The sequence below is a fragment of the Heterodontus francisci genome, chromosome 15 (assembly GCF_036365525.1).
Source record: "Heterodontus francisci isolate sHetFra1 chromosome 15, sHetFra1.hap1, whole genome shotgun sequence".
In the NCBI taxonomy this organism is placed as follows: Eukaryota; Metazoa; Chordata; class Chondrichthyes; order Heterodontiformes; family Heterodontidae; genus Heterodontus; species Heterodontus francisci.
In genome coordinates, this window is record NC_090385.1 from 62,428,838 (window position 1) to 62,449,496 (window position 20,659).

General features: G+C 39.8%; 1 protein-coding gene across 3 annotated transcripts; it reads right to left on the minus strand.

Annotated features, from left to right (window-relative positions):
* Positions 1-1,789: 1,789 nt before the first annotated feature.
* fundc2 (fun14 domain containing 2) lies at positions 1,790-15,958 on the minus strand. Of its 3 annotated transcripts, none has more exons than XM_068047648.1 (5): positions 15,879-15,958; positions 10,494-10,650; positions 9,357-9,432; positions 7,285-7,413; positions 1,790-4,740 (listed from the first exon to the last, which is right to left on the minus strand). In XM_068047648.1, exons 1-5 carry the CDS (start codon positions 15,892-15,894, stop codon positions 4,663-4,665), a joined length of 456 nt encoding a protein of 151 aa, XP_067903749.1. In that variant the 5' UTR covers positions 15,895-15,958; the 3' UTR covers positions 1,790-4,662. The 3 variants fall into 3 exon arrangements, with proteins under 3 accessions (XP_067903749.1, XP_067903748.1, XP_067903747.1); XM_068047647.1 differs by lacking the exon at positions 15,879-15,958 and adding an exon at positions 15,752-15,785; XM_068047646.1 differs by lacking the exon at positions 15,879-15,958 and adding an exon at positions 15,630-15,660.
* Positions 15,959-20,659: the final 4,701 nt, after the last annotated feature.

Below are 20,659 nucleotides of genomic sequence, written 5' to 3' on the forward strand. Positions count from 1 at the left end.
GCAAAAAGGAACAGAGTTTAAGATTCTTGATTATGGAGGCTTAATGTGTCTGATTAGCGATGCGACAATTGAGAGAAGCTATATCCGACGCTACATGCACAAACTACCTGTTGGGCTGTGTTTTGTAGAACAGGGTCCATCTTAGCATTAACCTGTTCTAGGGACAGGTTTTCTTTATCTTTTTCTTGAAAGAGGCACAAGATATGAGGAAGGCTATTTGGCTCATCTTATCTATCCTTGCTTATCACAGAATCCAGCTGCTTCTCACTATTGTATCCAGAAGCCCACCGCATGTGCTGCTTATTCTGTGTGAATTTCCTGACAGCAGACTACAATACCACAGTCAGACAACAGATTCTCCCCACAAGGAAACAGCTGCTTTGGAGCACATTATTTTCATCTATTTCGATTCAAACTACATTTCCAGACCCCTTTCCACTAAGGATGAATGCCATTAGCAGAGAAGACAAATATTGCAAGAATTACATCTTGTTCAAGAGGCTGCAACTCACTAAGGTTTCTTCAGACATACCTCTCAAACCCAAAACCTCTACCATCGAAAGACAAGTGCAGAAGGTGCATGGAACACCACTATCTTCAAGTTATACACCAGACACAGTTGGATATGTATTGCTGTTCCTTGTCACTGGGTCAAAATCCTGGATTTCCCTACCCAACAGCATTTTCAGAGCACTTCCATCATCTATTGTACTTCAAGCAAGCTGACAATCACCTTAGGTTAACAAATGGCAGCAACGCCTAAATCCCCAAAACAAATTCGGGACCTGCCTGTAAATCCTATGTAATAGTTTTATCTAAATATCCTTTCCAAAGAAAATCTAAGAATTGCCAATTGTCAAAACTTTATCCCATCAACATAAGCCTTGTGCACCAGTGCTTTGATTAAAGATTCTCTAGGCCTGATCAAACCTCTTCAACAGCCACAATGACCAATGTCTAGTTGCACAGTAGATCCTATGAGTTCTCCTCGGCCAGAGAAAGCAACAAGTGAAATCTTACTGTGAGGAGGTTGGAATAGTGAGTCAAGAAGCAGGAGGCATCAGGGAAAAGTGCCCCTGCCAGTTTCTCACACGAGGATGTTTGGATCCCTGAGCCCATTAAGTATTTATCCAAAAGGGAAAAAAAAATAATGGGGAAAGAGACTATTTGGATAGCTCTACCAAAGAGCCAGCACAGGCACTATCAGCCGAATGGCTGCCTTTTGTGCTGTACTATTCTGATTTTCTCCACCCCTTCCCAGAGGAGGGAAGTACGATTGTGTTTTTACTGTACTTGATTTTGGCTTTGTTTAGGCCACCTGTTACCATCCCAGGGACTACCTCCAAGATCTACTGGTACTTCTTATAGCTCACTGGGGTCACATGTAAAAGGAGGCTATAATAAGGTCTCCTGCCAGCCCAGTGGCAACCCTATCAGAATATCATATTTACCACAGTCCAAAAACTTCATACAGGACTGCAGCAATAACTTCACAGCTTGGCTATTGTCTACATCAGGTATTAGGTAGCACCTGATTAAATGCAGGACCCACATTTGTGAAGCTTGGCACGAGATTGTCTTTATGCATGGATATGGGCTCTTGCCATGATTGGGATATTGATAAATACAAAAGGCAATGAGATACACATTTACTAAAACTGCTTTATGGAGCATTTTCTCCATACCAAGTTATCAGAGTAGTGCATTCTTTTTCAAGAAACAATACAATTCCTAAAGTACAATCATAAGGTGAACATAATGTAAATAGGAGGCACAAGATGGCAAAACATTCAGTAATGCAGATATTTATATTAAGTGAGAGAACTTGGTGTACATTTAAAAATAAATCTATACATACATGAGATTTTAATGTAAATTATCAATAGTTTCTCAAATACATCAGATGGCAGGCCACAGCACTGCCTTCACCTTGGGAGACATATAAATGCATTACAATACCATATACTATTGCAACATACTAAGATGCCCTCCAGCTGCATTTTAACTTCAAATCCGGGAAATAAATCTAACAAAATCACTAATGCATTAATTTTTCCAACAAGCAAACTGCTTCTTAAAAAATATTACCTTTTAGATATAAAGACAAGCAAATACCAGTTTAAAGTGAAAAAAAAACTGAATTGTACTTCCACTGAATGAATATACAGTTTGCAGTTGTAGCAGCCCCCACCCACCCCCAATCACATCCCATTATATTTACTTGTGAACAGGACAGAAACGTAACTGTAGTGGTGGGGTAGAAGAAAATAAAATTTACACAAATTTTTAACACTTAATTTGAAAGGCTTTAGATTTTTTAGAATCAGTGATTGAAGACTAGGACACATTCTGTACACTTACTGTAGTGATCCTTCCCCTTCACGCAGAGGTTTTGCCAAAGAATCAGGAGAAAAGGGCACATCAATTTTTGAAGGAAGATTCCCCATTTCAGGTCATGTATTGCTATGACTAAATAACAAGCGTCTTCAAAAATATGCTGGTAAACTTTCTTATTCTATGGTAGGTTACGGTCTTCAACTTAGGAATTGTAATTAGAGTTTAGTGGGCAGATGGAGGTGCAGATATAGCTGTCCTGTGGACTTAAATGTTACTTCATTTTCTCAAATTGAAACCAATTCCCAGACAGGTAATAAATTAGCAATGCAAACATTTAAGCTCCCCATAACAGAACTTACATTTCAATCCAAGTTCAAAATGGAGATTTCTTTTGGGGGGAGGGGGACGGACAAACAACCGACCAAGGACATAAAATGCACTATGCCCACTATGATGAAAGTGGCAATATTTATATTTTTATCAATTAGTAAATGAGAAGTTAAGTACTAGAAACTCACCGATGTTCAGTAAAACAAATCTGAAGAATTTAGGTCAGTGAAGAATTATTTTTGAAGTCCATCCTGAGTAGTGCAGGCAAAAAATACCATTTGCTCTAAGTGAATAGCAGGTTTTGTTCTTTTAAAAAGAGCAAATTCACTGGTTCATTCAGAAAGCTGGTGTGTAAATGTATAAAAGGAGTACGGGTTTTATAAGCATTCACCAAAAATACATGTTACTGTCCAACCTTCCATTCTCAAGTAGCAAATGGAAATTTTTAACTTAACCTGCTTAGTGACTAGGTAGCTTACTTATAAAGTTACATTTGTTTTTTTTTTAAAAAGACAAACTTGCATTTACGTAGCACCTTTCATGCTGTCAGAAGCCCCAAGCACTTCACATCCAATGAAGTACTTTTGAAGTGTAGTCAAACACAACAGCAAAATTTGCACATAGCAAGGTCCCATAGTCATCAGATAATCTGTTTTAGTTATTCTGGTTGAGGGATAAATACAGGCCAGGCCACCAGAACTCCCTTGCTCTTTTTTGAATAGTACCACAGGTCTTTGATGTTTACCTGGGAAGGAATACAGGGCCTTGGTTTAATACCTCATCTGAAAGACGCCATCTCCACCAGTGCAGCACTCCCTCAGAACCGCATTAGTGTCAACCTAGATTTTATGCTGAAGGCCCTGGAGTGGGACATAAACACATGGGCTTCTGACTCAAAAGCGAGTCTTAGTTTTAGAAGCGGTGGTATAACAGTGCAAGTGTGTAAAAGGCAAGGCATCATTAAAGCCAGTAATATGACAAACACAGCTCCACAGCAAATACATTGAATCAGAAATACATACAGTGCTTTTCCTTTTACCATGAGAACAGGGTCTTTAGGTCCCAGTGTTATGACTCCTTTATGCCTACTGCTGAAGCATAAGTAGTTATAACCCCTAGGTGTGCTGCAGCAATTGAACCATAAACATCAGGCTTTGGAAAGGCATATGATGATTTGGTTTTGCTTATGAGCGACATGATCTGAAAACACTTATGGCAAAGCAATTAATAAGACAGAGAAGATACCCGAGAGTGACTTCAAAAGCTAGAACATAATCAAGATGCTCAAAAGACAAAAGCAAAACAAAAAAAAGTGTTCATAAAAAATCATCTTAGGCAGTCATTGAAACTCAACATCACATTGAATTTGTCGATATATCCGTGTCATGCTGCCAATTGCAGCATGTGGTGTAGCACAAACACGCAGCATATGTTCCAGTCCTTCCAAAGTATCATTATGGGGAGTGCCCAGTCTTCATAAACATCTCAACATTTAGCAAATACATATTGTTAGAATTGTGTAGCATATAGCTCAACAAGCATGCAAACACAAAGGCAATGTCAGTTCAGAAGTAACACGTGGTGATAAAATATTCAACATGTCAAGTACTAGGTGTCAAGATTTTTATTCGATAGGGAAAGACCACTAGAATGTGAGATTATATTATGAAGCAAGTCAATTTAAAATGCAAGTCCCACTCCTCAATCAGTGCAACCAACCATGCTATAATATTGTACCACCAATTTGATTACGGTTATTAACCAGGGCAAAAGCAAATGTTGATATTCTTCTGAGTCACATATTAAGAACAGTGAGGCCACGGAGTCAATTCAATAATGCAAATCCCCACCAGTACAGTATACTGAAACAGCACTGGCTGTGGGGTGCTCATACCCTACATACAAGCACATAAAATCTATCAGCGGTTTCAAGGCCAGGGAGGGAAGTAATAATGGAGTGTGGTTCTTAATCGAAATAACATCTTCAACTAATCCTCATGATGCAAGTCCAATTAGGAATCCACCAACAAACCCCCCAGTGAGGACGATATTCTTCTTCACAAACACAGTCACCTGTGTGGAGGAGAAAGAAAGGATAGAATAGTTAGCATTTAACATTTCACAGCATCAATGGAGGAGCAAATGATACCCTAACTTGGAACAGGACTCCGTGTTAAAGTTGTTCCTAAAACAGTGATTTCTAACAGGGTACAAACCATAAATTTATCTGATAGACATTGTAGGCAGCTGTAACAAGTACATACTTCATTTATTTTTGCATGCCAAACTTAATTTTTGGTTTGGCAGCATTTAATTAAACATAGCTTAACAATCAACTTTCAAATAAAAAAATAAACTCCTCAAATATCATTAGGTTTACAGTAGTTTTGGAAAAGGACAAGGAACAATCAAAAGTGAAGATACTTAACTGGAAGAGGGCTAATTTCAATGGATTAAAAAAGGATCTGGCCCAGGTGGATTGGAAACAAAATTGAACAGGTAAAACACTAATTGAGCAATGGCAGGCCTTCAAAGAGGAGATTGTTCATGTACAGATGAGACATATTCTTTCAAGGGGAAAAGGAAGGTAGATGGCAAGGCTGAGGTACTAAATGAGTACTTTGCACCTGTCTTCACAAAGTAAGAGAATGCTGACGATGTCACAGTAAAGAAGGAGGTAGGATAAAAATTGGATAGGATAAAAATAAAAAGGTACTTAAAAGGTTGGCAGAGCTCAAAGAAGTAATCACTCAGTCCAAATGGGATGCATCCTAGGATGCTGAGGGAAATAAAGGGGGAAATTGCAGAGGCTCTGGCCACAATCTTTCAATCTTCCTTGGATGTGAGACAGGTGCCAAAAGACTTTATGATTGCAAATGTTACACCTATTAAAAAGAGAGATGGATAAACCGGCACCTGGCAACTATAGGCCAGTTAGGCCACTTGTTCGTGGTGAGGAAACATTTAGAGACAGTATTCCAGGACAAAACTGTCACTTGGAAAGACGTGGGTTGATAAATGGCAGCCAGTATGGATTTGTTAAAGGAAAATCATGTCTGACAAACTTGATTGAGTCCTTTGATGAATTAAGAGAATGTTGAGGAGAGCAGTGTTGTTGATGTGTATCTGGACTTTCAAAAAGGCATTTGATAAAATTTCACATAATAGATTTGTTAGCAAATTTGAAATCCATGGTGCTAAAGGAGCAGTGACAGTGTGGATACAAAATTATCTAATGGGACAGAAAGCATAGTAGTGGTGAACAGTTGTATTTCAGTTTAGAGCGAAGTATATAGTGGTGTCCCCTAGGGACTGCTCTTTTTCATGTATATTAATCACCTAGACTTGGGTATACAGCAGCATAATTTCAAAGTTTGCTAATGGAACTCAAATGTAAACAGCGAGGATAGTAGCAGACTTTAGGAAGTGGAAACTTCGGGACTGCTAAAAAGTGAGTCTGCACACTTTCACAATCAGGATTGGGCTCAACTGTGATGCCCATCACAGTGAAATGGCATGCCAGCATACAGTGCCAAACATGGAAAATGAATGCCTGGACAAGTTACTGGAAGATTAGCAATGCATATGCAACAATTATTCTGGCATGAAATCAGTGTGGTCAAGAGAAAAGGAGAGAAATTGGAAAGAAGAGATAAAATTAAATCTCTAGTGTCCTCAATTACTGCGGTAGGAGGGAGCCTTTTGAAGAATTAACTTGAATTAGTGTTTACTAATTCAGTCAACATGATGTCATCAAGTTTAAAACAAAAGCTACTATAAATCTATAATGGCAAACATATTGCTCCCATCAGTACTCAGACCTTAAGTACTCCTGTTCTAGATCTTTGAATTTAAAACAGATTCAAAACCTTACAGCAATCTAATCAAGTCTGCCCATGGGATAAATATCCTCACTGTGCCTTATGTACCCATATTGTACATCAAACACAGATATATTTATAGCTCTCTTCCCCTCCACACTGACTGTGACTGAATCCAATTACACCACAATTATGGCATCATATTTTCCACGGCCTTTCTCTACAGAAAAAATGTGACCATATAACAGTAACAGTTTATTTTTATATAATTGCTTCTTGTATGCAAGAAAACATCTCGGAGTACTTAATGTGGTGGGAATGACACTAGACAGAAGAGATTAAAAAAGTCAGGAACTGGTGGAACGGAACTCGACCGACACAGATCACTGACGATTTTTAGCAAGGTTGTGAGGACAGAGAGTTAACAGATTACACAATTAAAGCAACTTAAAGTTGAAACGAAAACTTGGATATTCCGGTCATAACTTTAAGAATGTTACTGTTCTTACAGAAACAAAAAACTAGTTGCCCAGCTTTATCAAAGCTACCATTTTGGAATCAGGAATCTAAACAAGGCTATTCCTGCTTTAGGTATAGTACACAGCTACAGTAACATATAATTTTTCTTATTTTTAGTTTAAAAGTCTTACTTATACCAAAATTAAAGCATGCAGCTCCATTAATACGATGCAACTGAAAAAACAAATACCAAGAGGGATTTGTTTTCACCACCTTAACTTTTATTTAATGAAACTGTACTGCAATAAGTACACCACTCTTGTCATCATCTCCCTACCTCATCAATTACACCATGTACTTCTGGAGTGACCTTATTCTTGCCAATTTTCAACTGTTTCTTTGCCTTGTTCACATCTCTCTCCACTCGCTTCCAGTCAACAGTGATGTACCCTGTGTGATTGGCAATCTGGAAGAAACAAAATAGACCATGCCCACTTTTGAGGAGGCTCTAACAATCACAGTGTTCAGTGTTAAGATTCGCAGTACATTCTCCTAATGATAAGTGTATTATTTGGAAGGTGGCTGTATGCCTGTTTCTTGCCATACACTATCAATATAGTTTTTCTCTTCCTCACAATACCAAGTGGAAACAAGAATATGTTATGAGTAAGTTGGTTATCACAGTTTCCACAGCAGAAGTGAAAGTGGGCACCTTTTTACTTGTATTCTGGAAATTGGATTAATTTCTGTGCTCAACAGCACTCATTCTGCTCTCTCTAATGTATACGTGATGCCCTAATTGGTGCAAGTGTTTTACATTTGCATGTTTGTTGACTATCAGTCTAAATCTGGGCAGGTCATGCTTGACAAATCTTTTGGAATTCTATGATGACATTACGAGCAAGGTGGACAATGGGGACCCAGTGGATGTGGTGTACCTAGATTTCCAAAAGGCCTTCGACAAGGTGCCGCACAAGAGGCTGCTGCATAAGATAAGGATGCATGGCGTCAGGGGTAAAGTATTAGCATGGATAGAGGATTGGTTGACGAACAGGAAGCAGAGAGTGGGGATAAATGAGTGCTATTCTGGTTGGCAATCAGTCACTAGTGGTGTGCCTCAGGGATCGGTGTTGGGACCGCAATTATTTACAATTTATATAGATTATTTGGAGTTGGGGACCACGTGTAGGGTGTCAAAGTTTGCAGATGACACCAAGATGAGTGGCAGAGCAAAGTGTGCAGATGACTGTGAAACTTTGCAGAGGAACATAGATACATTGAGTGAGTGGGCAAAGGTCTGGCAGATGGAATACAATGTTAGTAAATGTGAAGTCATTCATTTCGGTAGGAGTAACAGGAAAAAGGATTATTACTTGAATGGTAAAAAGTTGCAGCATGCTGCTATGCAGAGGGACCTGGGTGTCCTTGTGCATGAATCGCAGAAGGTTGGTCTGCAGGTACAGCAAGTAATTAGGAAGGCAAATGGAATTTTGTCCTTCATTGCTAAAGGGATTGAGTTTAAAAGCAGAGAGGTTATGTTGCAGCTGTATAAGGTACTGGTGAGGCCGCACCTGGAGTACTGTATGCAGTTTTGGTCTCCTCACTTGAGAAAGGATATACTGGCACTGGAGAGGGTGCAGAGGAGGTTCACTAGGTTGATTCCAGAGTTGAGGGGGTTGGCTTATGAGGAGAGACTGAGTAGATTGGGATTATATTCATTGGAGTTCAGAAGAATGAGGGGGGATCTTATAGAAACATATAAAATCATGAAGGGAATAGATAAGATACAAGTAGAGAGGATGTTTCCACTGGCAGGTGAAGCTAGGACAAGAGGGCATAGCCTCAAGATTAGAGGGAGCAGATTTAGGACTGAATTAAGAAGGAACTTCTTCACCCAGAGGGTTGTTAATCTATGGAATTCCTTGCCCAGTGAAGTAGTTGACGCTTCTTCAGTAAACGTCTTTAAAGCTAAGGTAGATATCTTTTTGAACAATAAAGGAATTAAGGGATACTGTGGGAGCGCGGGTAAGTGAATCTGAGTCCACGAAAAGATCAGACATGATCTTATTTAATGGCGGAGCAGGCTCGAGGGGCCGGACAGCCTACTCCTGATCCTAGTTCTTATGATCTTATGATAAATCCAACTTGGAACCCTCAAAACTATCAACGATATTATTATTTATTTTTCTACAGGATTGAATTCTTAGACCAACAAATACATATATAAGCCCAAAAATATACATGCATTTGGTGCATGGGTTATGACGGACCACCACCAGTTTAAGTATTGACTCAGCTTTTCAGCCCTCCCCACAGTTGTTTGCTCTTCCTGAAGTTCCTCAGCTTGAGATATAAAGTAAATCACTCACAGAAGATTCTTGATTTACCAACTCAATGACTGAGTCTCACCTGGAGCAGGAAGAAGCCTCCACCAACTGCTGTTGCAGCTAATTTTCCAACCTTCTGAAACAGGAACCCCGCACACCTGCAAAAGAGAAGTGACATACGTTTAATATCATTTAGAAATTTACGCATCACAGCAGGAGTGTAACTAACACAGAAACCAAGGGAATACAGGTCTCTGTGTTGCAGAGGGATACAAAAATCGTAAATGTGTCTGAATGCAGTTTAGACCAATAGTATGAAAGAGTTAACTGACAGCATTAAGGACCCCAAGTGAAATGAATTGAGCGTAATTACCCTAGTTCCTGTTGATCACATGAATCCACACCAACTATCCAAAGTTTGACACAAATTCGAAGCCTTATTCAGAGGTCACAAGGATGGCTGGTATAGGAGGCGACTGAGGTTGAAATTATTCCACATTATTGGGCACTTTACCTGGGAATGCTTGATGCTGACACTAAATACAAAAAGTGGGAAGTGTTCCATTGTCAGTACTAAAATCCCTAGTCTTGAAACCACTCCTCTTCAGCTAGAGATTTGGAATGTTTTAAATACTTACACTAATGGAAACTGCTAAGAGCACACCAGGACAAAAATTAAAAGATATTTTGTGTATTAAAAGTGATTTAAGGAATAGCCAGGGACACTCAAATAGGAATGAAGAGTCACAGTTTTATTAAATACTCGTTCCATTTTATTCAGGCAGCCTAAAACTGTTTGAACTGCCTTGATCTTCATTTCTTTGGTGCAGATCACAATGGAGGTGATACACCAGTCGCTTTCTTCAATGTTATGTAGACTTACTTAAAGGCATGTTACTGCATTACACTGAGAATTCATTCACTAGCATACTGCAGTCAAAAGGAAATTCTCCCATTTCACTTTGCAGTTAGAATGAATTTATGTGGGTTCTGTCTCAATGTTTCTTAAAAAGTAAGTAACCTCATCTGGCAACAATGATACTTCTTTAGAATTTGCTTGTGTTAATCTACTACCAGAGGATAACATGAGCTTTCCAATACAATGTGCAGCATCGCATCCTCTGTCCACTCTCTCTTCTCAAATTTTTTTAATGTGATACACAATGAGCAAAAAATAAAACCCTCTACTTAAGGTCAATATTAAAAGTGTAAAGCTTACCAACCACTGGCTCCTCCAATCATCAGCTGTGTTGCTACTGTATATTTCTCAGCAATTGGCCCAGAATTTCTTCCAAAGAATCGATTCCACCATCTTTGTCGTTTGGCATATTCAGCCAAATCTAACACCTCAAACTGGCCATTCTCATTGCCCTGTTCTAGAAAGAAACAATAAGATTTCAGTTTTTTTTTGTAGAGCACATCCAGATATGTCATCCTCTATCTGTGTTATATTCTTCCATTAGAATGATGGATGAACAGGTAGCAACTCTTGATAGCTGCTGTCCTCCCATATGCATGTTATTGGATGGAAGTCATTGGTGCAGATACCAACATTGCACATTCTACCAATCATTCTGAACAATGGAAGCGAGTGCCACATGATGTTACTCCTCAGATCAACAGGTATATCCTTGCATGGTGTTCAGATTTAATACTTCCAGAAAATCACTATATTAGTGTGTAAATTTACAACATGCCCGTAAGATAATTTGACCTAGTGATTCAGACATCTTGGTAGGGTACAAGAATGCTGCAACAGTGCATTGCTCTCTCCTTTTTTTCTTCCCTTTTAATATTGCCTGGCTTTCTCTCCATCATGGTGCATTGTACAAAGACTCTTACAAATGGGCCTAAAGGCACACTTGCTCCTGGACCCAAAAATATTGGGAACATTTGAAGGCGCAGTATCCCAACATATACATTTGGAAAAGCTAAAACCAACTCGGAGGTACAAAAACCATATTTTTTAACTTCCAATAATGCTAAAACAATGCACATTACTTAACAATTGATTTGAGAAGTGTTTGCATAGCAGAACATGGTTGAGTCACAGTTCAGTCCTCACTGGAACACCTGACAGAACCTCACTGTGGCAGTTACAGGCACAGCAAACCAGTTTTCTTTTTAAATAGGAGGTATGCTAATTGACAGCCAACAAAACCCAAACCTTAGTGGGTACTCTTGCTCTGAATAAATTCCCCATGATAAGTTATAAATAGTAATATATTGCACTGTGCATCATAGTGATTGCAAAAGAGCCACTGGTTATTGAATCCAGGACAGCACATCACTGAATACAACCAGGGATAATGTGAACATGCCTATCAAATACACTATGCAAGAATTTATTTTCAGTTGCATATTTTTAACTCTGATCTTTTCAAAGTTTTCAAACCAAAACACAAAATGATATCACTAGAGAAACACAAAGAGCCACAAAGGACAACTCGGAGACAGTCACATTTTAGATCTCAGTTCAGAAATGCTGATGGGTTATCAGCTGGGATATTTGCAGCTAATTTTTCTTAAATTGTTCTTGCAGTTTGAGGACACAGACACAGCTAGGGTATCATGATATGTCACTATTTCACTTTGCCACTGAATGGTAGGACAACAAAAATAATTGAGGTCACTAACACAAAACAGAGATGTGGAAGATTGTTATTCAGTAAAACGGCTGAACAAGCAAAACAAAAATAATGATGCAATTATACTTATTGGTCAGCTGGTAATATTTATATTTTAGATAGGATACCACTAAAACTAAGTGAGCCTGAGGTGCAGTGACCCTATAATCTGCATGTAGTCCATTCCATTTTTAAGAGTTCACAAACAAAACTTCTGTCTCAAATCATTTCAGCCTTCTGAAGCGAAAGATCATACATCAGGATCCAAGAAGATCTGATGATCCTGCTTTTAAATCCTAAACACCCACATCAGCTGTCACTTTTCAACAAGCTCAAACCATGAAAGGAATGCTTACAGGATTTCAATTCAGCAACTGTAAAGTGACAGACATTAACAGCTGCTTTTTGTACTATCACACAAAGTGTATGTTATCAAATGAGGGAAGGGTGAAAAAGTTTCTTGGGACATTCTTGTGTCAGCTCCAGAATTCCTTCCAAAAAAAGTACAGTGCTCCTTTTATCCCCAAACCAATCCTCCCTTTATCCTAGTAGTACCCAGTATTTCCCCATGTGCCCATTTTAAAGCAGATGAGGAAAACAAGTGTTGGAAACAAGACAACAAGGAGATGATTAAAACCAATTCCAATCCTTTGCTCTTTAAAATACAGGTCATCCAGCAGCCATCAAGATCAGTAACCCTGGCCGACTTTTCGCCCTTAACCAGAGCACTAAAATTGTAATCAGACAAAAATGGATGCTGAGCCAAACTAGGACATGTTAGAAGGATGATTAAATGCTTGATGAAAGAGTGAGGGGTTTAAGGGAGGAATTCCAGAGTGTGGGGCCTACATAACTGAAGGCACAGGTCGACAAGAGGTCGAGGGGAGGGGGGGGGGGGGGGAGGGAAGGGCGCGAGGGGGGGGGGGGGTGTACTGTCAATGTGCATTGTAGTGCTTGATGTACTGTAAGTGTCCGTGTACCTATATATAGTGCCTGACCTACACTGACACTATTACAGTACACCAGGCACTATGACGTATACTGACACTATTACAGTACACCAGGCACTATAATGTACATTGACATTATTACAGTACACCAGGCATGATGACGTACACTGACACTATTACAGTACACCAACACTATTACAGTACACCAGGCACTATGACGTATACTGTCACTATTACGTGCACTGACACTATTACAGTACACCAGGCACTATAATGTACACTGACACTATTACAGTACACCAGGCACTATAATGTACATTGACATTATTACAGTACACCAGGCATGATGACGTACACTGACACTATTACAGTACACCAGGCACTATGACGTATACTGTCACTATTACGTGCACTGACACTATTACAGTACACCAGGCACTATAATGTACACTGACATTATTACAGTACACCAGGCACTATGACGTACACTGACACTATTACAATACACCAGGCACTATAATGTACACTGACACTATTACAGTACACCAGGCACTATGACGTACAGTCACTATTACAGTACACCAGGCACGATGACGTACACTGACACGATTACAGAAGTCACTATTACAGAACACCAGGCACTATAATGTACACTGACACTATTACAGTACATCAGGCACTATAATGTACATTGACATTATTACAGTACACCAGGCATGATGACGTACACTGACACTATTACAGTACACCAACACTATTACAGTACATCAGGCACTATGACGTACACTGACACTATTACAGTATACCAGGCACTATGATGTATACTGTCACTATTACGTGCACTGACACTATTACAGTATACCAGGCACTATGATGTATACTGACACTATTACGTGCACTGACACTATTACAGTACACCAGGCACTATAATGTACAGACATTATTACAGTACACCAGGCACTATGACGTACAGTCACTATTACAGTACACCAGGCACTATTACAGAACACTGACACTATTACAGTACACCAGGCACTATAATGTACATTGACATTATTACAGTACACCAGGCACTATGACGTACAGTCATTACAGTACACCAGGCACTATTACAGAACACCAGGCACTATAATGTTCACTGGCACTATTACAGTACACCAGGCACTATGACGTACACTGACACTATTACAGTACACCAGGCACTATGACGTATGCTATCACTATTACAGTAGTCACTATTACAGTACACAGTCACTACTACAGTACACCAGGCACTCTAATGTACATTGACATTATTACAGTACACCAGGAACTATGATATACAGTCACTATTACAGTACACCAGGCACAATGACATACAGTCACTATTACAGTACACCAGGCACTATGACGTATACTGTCACTATTACGTGCACTGACACTATTACAGTACACCAGGCACTATAATGTACAGACATTACAGTACACCAGGCACTATGACGTACAGTCACTATTACAGTACACCAGGCACTATTACAGAACACTGACACTATTACAGTACACCAGGCACTATAATGAACATTGACATTATTACAGTACACCAGGCACTATGACGTACAGTCATTACAGTACACCAGGCACTATTACAGAACACCAGGCACTATAATGTTCACTGGCACTATTACAGTACACCAGGCACTATGACGTACACTGACACTATTACAGTACACCAGGCACTATGACGTATACTGTCACTATTACAGTAGTCACTATTACAGTACACAGTCACTACTACAGTACACCAGGCACTCTAATGTACATTGACATTATTACAGTACACCAGGAACTATGATATACAGTCACTATTACAGTACACAAGGCACAATGACATACAGTCACTATTACAGTACACCAGGCACTATAATGTACACTGGCACTATTACAGTACACTGGCACTATTACAGTACACCAGGCACTATAATGTACACTGGCACTATTACAGTACACCAGACACTATAATGTACACTGACACTATTACAGTACACCAGGCACTATGATTTACAGACACTATTACAGTACACCAGGCACTATGATGTATACTATCACTATTACAGTGCACCAGGCACTGACGTACACTGTCACTATTACAGTAGTCACTATTACAGTATACTGTCACTACTACAGTACACCAGGCACTATAATGGACATTGACATTATTACAGTACACCAAGAACTATGATATAGTCACTATTACAGTACACCAGGCACAATGACATACAGTCACTATTACAGTATACCAGGCACTATAATGTACACTGGCACTATTACAGTACACCAGGCACTATAATGTACACTGACATTATTACAGTACACCAGGCACTATGATTTTCAGACACTATTACAGTACATCAGGCATTATAATGTACATTGCCACTATTATATTACCACAAGTACTATAATGTACATTGACACTATTACAGTACACCAGGCACTATAATGTATACTGACACTATTACAGTATATCAGGCACTATATATAATGTACAAGAAATGCTGGAAATATTCAGCAGGTCTGGCAGCATCTGTGGCGACAGAAACAGAGTTAACGTTTCAGGTCAGTGACCGTTCTTCAGACAAACGAAAATCCTGTCAGAGAGAAGAGCAGAACTTCTTCAAGGTAGGCATTCACTGACCTGAAACGTTAACTCTGCTTCTCTCTCCACAGATGCTGCCAGACCGGCTGAGTATTTCCAGCATTTCTTGTTTTTATTTCAGATTTCCAGCATCCGCAGTATTTTACCATATATATTGTACATTGTCAGTATTACATCAGGTACTATAATGTAAACTGACATTACTGGACAGTTATATATTAATAATGGATATCGCTGAATGACCCTCCCGCAGGCCTGCCGATGTAACCTTGATTCCACTCCCACATTCTCGCCCTCTGACCTTTACCAGTTCCTTATCCTTTATCTCCTGCGGTCTCTCGCTGCTTGTATGACGAATATTAGTTCCCAGCCCGGCAAGCGTCCCACTTTCTCACCTTTCGCCTCCGCCATCCTGCTCTGCCCTCTTACCCGGAAACGGTCGTCCCACGCCAGCGGAAATGATCTAATTGAACCTTCCACCGCCCCCGTCAAGTCTGAGCGCACGCGCTCCGGGGAACTGTCAATCATCAGTTGGGTTTGTGTGCTGCAAATGTTGATGGAGGTTGCAAGCAGTTTTTGCAGTTATGTGTAATATATTTTCATTTTTTACAAAACTCTATAATTTGTAGATTATGTGCATGGTTAATATATATTGCAAGATCTCCAGTAATGTTAGTGATGCAACTTAATAAATAGTGCCAGTTTTACACTACAATATACATTGTTAATATATTTTGTTATATACGATAATAACGTGTCAGTGATATACCTAGTAAAATGTCTGCAGTAATAAAGTTGAACGGCCAGTTTCCATGTGGTAATTTCTGTGTACTCGAATGATTTATCGTGCAGCGAAGAAGAAAGCCATGCAGCCCATCATATCTGTGTCGGCTCTTTTGAAAGACCTATCTCAATTACACCCACTCTTCCCTTCTCTTTCCCTATAATCCTATAAATGATTTCCTTTTCAAGTATATAGCCACTTCCATTTGGAAAGTTAGCCGTGCAACTTCTGTCTATCTAACAATATATGTATTTGTCTGCCTATTTAGATTAGATTAGAGATACAGCACTGAAACAGGCCCTTCCGCCCACCGAGTCTGTGCCGAACATCAAACACCCATTTATACTAATCCTACACTAATCCCATATTCCTACCAAATATCCCCACCTGTCCCTATATTTCCCTACCACCTACCTATACTAGTGACAATTTATAATGGCCAATTTACCTATTAACCTGCAAGTCTTTTGGCTTGTGGGAGGAAACCGGAGCACCCGGAGAAAACCCACGCAGACACAGGGAGAACTTGCAAACTCCACACAGGCAGTACCCGGAATCGAACCCAGGTCCTTGGAGCTGTGAGGCTGCAGTGCTAACCACTGTGCCGCCCGTATTGACCTGTATTTTCTAAAAATCTATCTACCTATCTGTCTTTCTAACCAGCCATCAACTGTTTTTACCTATCTTACCATCTTGTGGGTTCAAGTGCAATAGTACTCCAAAATGGTAATCACCATTTGGAGGAAACACTGAGGGCAGCAAGGAGACAGATGGGCCGAGTGGCCTCTTTCTGTGCCGTAGACTTTCTATGATTCTATGACAGAATGTACTCTGTTGGGAGTCTTCAATGTGTGGCTGGGTTGCACCAATACTGGCTGAGCTGACAGTGTCCTGAAGTACGTAGCTGCCAGACTGGGCCTGCGGCAGGTCGTGAGGGAACCAACATGAGAGAAAAATCCAATTGACCTCGTCCTCAGCAATCTACCTGTCACAGATACATTTATCCATGACAGTATTGGTAAGAGTGACCACTGCACAGTCCTTGAGGAGAAAAAGAACCATCTTCACACTGAGGACACCTGCCATCATGTTGTGTGGCACTACCACTGTGCTAAATGGGATAGATTCAGAGCAGATCAAGCAGCTCAAAACTGGGCATCCATGAGGCTCTGTGGGCCTTCAGCAGCAGCAGCAGAATTGTATTACACCACAATCTGTAACCGCATGGCCCAGCATACCCCACACTCTACCATTCCCATCAAACCAGCAGATGAATGGTTAAATGAGGAGTCTAAGAGAGCATGACAGGAGCAGCACCAGGTGTACAGAAAAATAATGTGAAAACCTGGTGAAGCTACAACACAGGACTGGAAGTATACTAAGCATGCAGAAGCAACAGGCTAAAGATGGAGCTATGTGATCCCACAACGAATGGATCAGATCAAAGCTCTGCAATACTGGCACATGCAGTCGTGAGTGGTCAATTAACTACTAAAGTGAGGAGGAGGTTTCATAAACATACCCATCTTCAAAGATGTCGGAGCCCAGCATGTAAATGCAAAAGACACTGTTACGACCGAGGTGGGAGGAGTGCACTGTTTATTTTAGTTCCACTTCTCCACGGGTCACAACATATGTTTACATTTTTTCCCACTTACTGCTACGGTCAATCATAGACTCTATTTTTATCCCAGAATAAAACACACCAACCAGGTTTCTTTAATAAACAACAACATTATCAGTTTTTTCTAAAACAAGTCTGAACCAGTCAGAAAGCAAAGCATTAACACACAGATTTAAATATTAACGTTCCCTTTTTACCTTAGCCCCTCACACTCACACACACATGCATACACAGGTTAACCGGAAAGGTAAAGAGATTTACTCCTTAGAGCTCTAGTACAAAAAAAGTTGGCAAAAAATTCTTGCTAATTATTGAAGAAAAAAGATATAAAAAGACGTCAGAAGTCCTTTTTTGGTTTGGCATCCTAAATACGTATAGATGGCTGTCACTGGGATTTTCCTAGAGCAGTTCTTGACAGATGACGTTGAGGATCAGTTTGGGCAGGCTTTCCAAGGAAAATGCAGTAACCGGGGTTTCAGTCAGTTTCTTACAGTTGCTTCTCAGCTTCTCAAGAGAAGCTAGTAGGTTTTTTCAAAGAGCTGGAACAGACTGAGCTGGGGTGTTGCTCTCTTGGAAAGTTTTCTCCAACTGTCTTTTCAAACTATTGTCCATATCCCAACTCACTGTCCAAAGTGAAACCATAGACATTATCAGGAGTCAAGTCTCTTGACCCCAATACATCTTGACCTGTCATTTCTCTGTAAACATCTTCCCCAAGTCAAAAACAACCTCCTGGGTAATTATTTGAAGACAGGTTCCTGCCAGTAACTGTTTACAGTCCAGACCTCTCAGTGACCCTTATAAAAAATAATCCATGGACTCCTTTTCCGTTTTAAACCAGAAATGTTCAAAATTTTACAAAAAAAAGGAAGCACTCATAACACCTCCACCCTTGGAGGAATGAAACACCATTTTAAATGCTTTTCATTACAAAGTGTGGAGAAAAAAAATGAAAATAATTTTAAAACACATTTTCACACTCATACTCATTCACTCTTTACCTGGAGCTAATGCAATTCTGCATTGTACCATCTTTACATTGAAATAACTCAAAGCAAAGTTAGATGCTAGATAAAGCATCTGCAATTACATTATTTTTGCCAGCAATGCGGATAATCTTTTAGTGATAGGGCTGTAATAGTAAACCCCATCGGAATAGTCTATCATTCTGGTTTTTGAATTTTTGGCAAACGTTTATTACCAAATCAGCCAACTGTAATTTTCTAAACAGAGCTTCCAGTTGTTTCAAGTAATCCTTCCAAATGTCACTGTGTACTAGCACATCATCAAGGTAAACTGCACAGTTAGGAACACTGACTACCAATTGATTCATTAGTCTCTGAAAAGTTGCTGGGGCATTTTTTAGCCCGAATGGCATCACTCGGCATTGAAAAAGACCATCTGGTGTGACAAAAGGTCAATATTTCTTTGGCTCGGGTGTTAAAGGAACTTGCCAGTATCCCTTTTTACAAATCTGTTTTTGTAAGAAACGTGGCACTGCCCACTCTGTCAATACAATCTTCCAAGCGAGGAATTAGGTAGGAGTCTGTCTTTGTTACTGCATTAACTTTTCTGTAGTCTATGCAGAGTATTGAACTGTCAGGTTTAGGCACTAATACTATTGGTGAACTCCAGCAGCTTTGACTGGGTGCACTTAGGTGGTTTTCCAACATGTATTGGATTTCTGCTTTTACCTGGGTCTGTTTCTCTGGACTTAAGCAGTAAGGATGCTGTTTTATAGGAAGGATTCCCCTACATCTACATTATGTGTGGCTAAGGTTGTACATCCTGGCTTATTCCTACAGACTTTTAATGCCATGTTAGGTCTTCTCATTGTTCTAAAAATGAAAGCATAGTGTCCAATCTCCCTAATAATTCAGTATTAGCTAGGAGGTTCAATTTGAGAATTGTCTAAGCCTCCTTCTGCCTTATCTTCACTATCTCTTTTATCCTTCACTGTCCTTACTACCTGACATACCTGTACTTGCTTATCCTCCTCCCAGCGATGATATTATTTCAACATATTGATATGACACAGTTAATTCTTTTTCAGGCGATCTGGGGTATTTACTTCACCAATTCTCTTGACCATTTTATATGGACCATTGCACTGTGCTGTCAACGGTTCTCCCTGTAAAGGCAGCAATTCTAACACCTCATCCCCTGGTTCAAATGTTCGGGTCTTGGCATGCTTGTTGCCCATTTTTTCATAGTTGTTTGAGAAGCTTTAAGGTGTTCCTGAACCACTTTGCAAGCTCTCGTGAGCCGTTCCCAGAACACGAATGCATAATCTAGCACAGAAGATTCGTCCCTCTGTTCTAAAAACCTTTCTTTAATTAGTTTTAGAGGACCTCTTATCTCATGTCCACAAACTAATGCAAAAGTACTATAACCGGTAGAGTCATTAGGTGAATCCCTAGCAGCAAACAAAAAATTCTAGCCTTTTATCCCAATCATAGGGATATTCATGACAGTATGCCCTGATCATTGCTTTGAGGGTCTGATGGTACTGTTCTAAAGCTCCTTGTGTCTGTGGATAGTGTGCCGAACACTTTAACTGTGTTATACCCAAATTACCCATAAATTCCTCAAAATTTTTAGACATAAAATTGGAACCTTGATCTGACTGAATCTCAATCGGTAATCCATATCTAGTGTAGAATTGGGTTAACTTCTCTACCACTACCTCAGCAGAAATTGTTCTCAAGGGAATGGCCTCTTGGAACCGAGTAGCCATATCCATGATAGTGAGTATATATTGATGTCCC

What these genes read in the sequence shown, in the direction of transcription:
- fundc2 (XM_068047647.1), bottom strand. An exon ending in ATTGGAGGAGCCAGTGGTTG is followed by an intron (nt 9,433 to 10,493) that starts GTAAGCTTTACA and finishes TCTCTTTTGCAG; the next exon opens with GTGTGCGGGGTTCCTGTTTC. An exon ending in GAGGCTTCTTCCTGCTCCAG is followed by an intron (nt 7,414 to 9,356) that starts GTGAGACTCAGT and finishes TGTTTCTTCCAG; the next exon opens with ATTGCCAATCACACAGGGTA.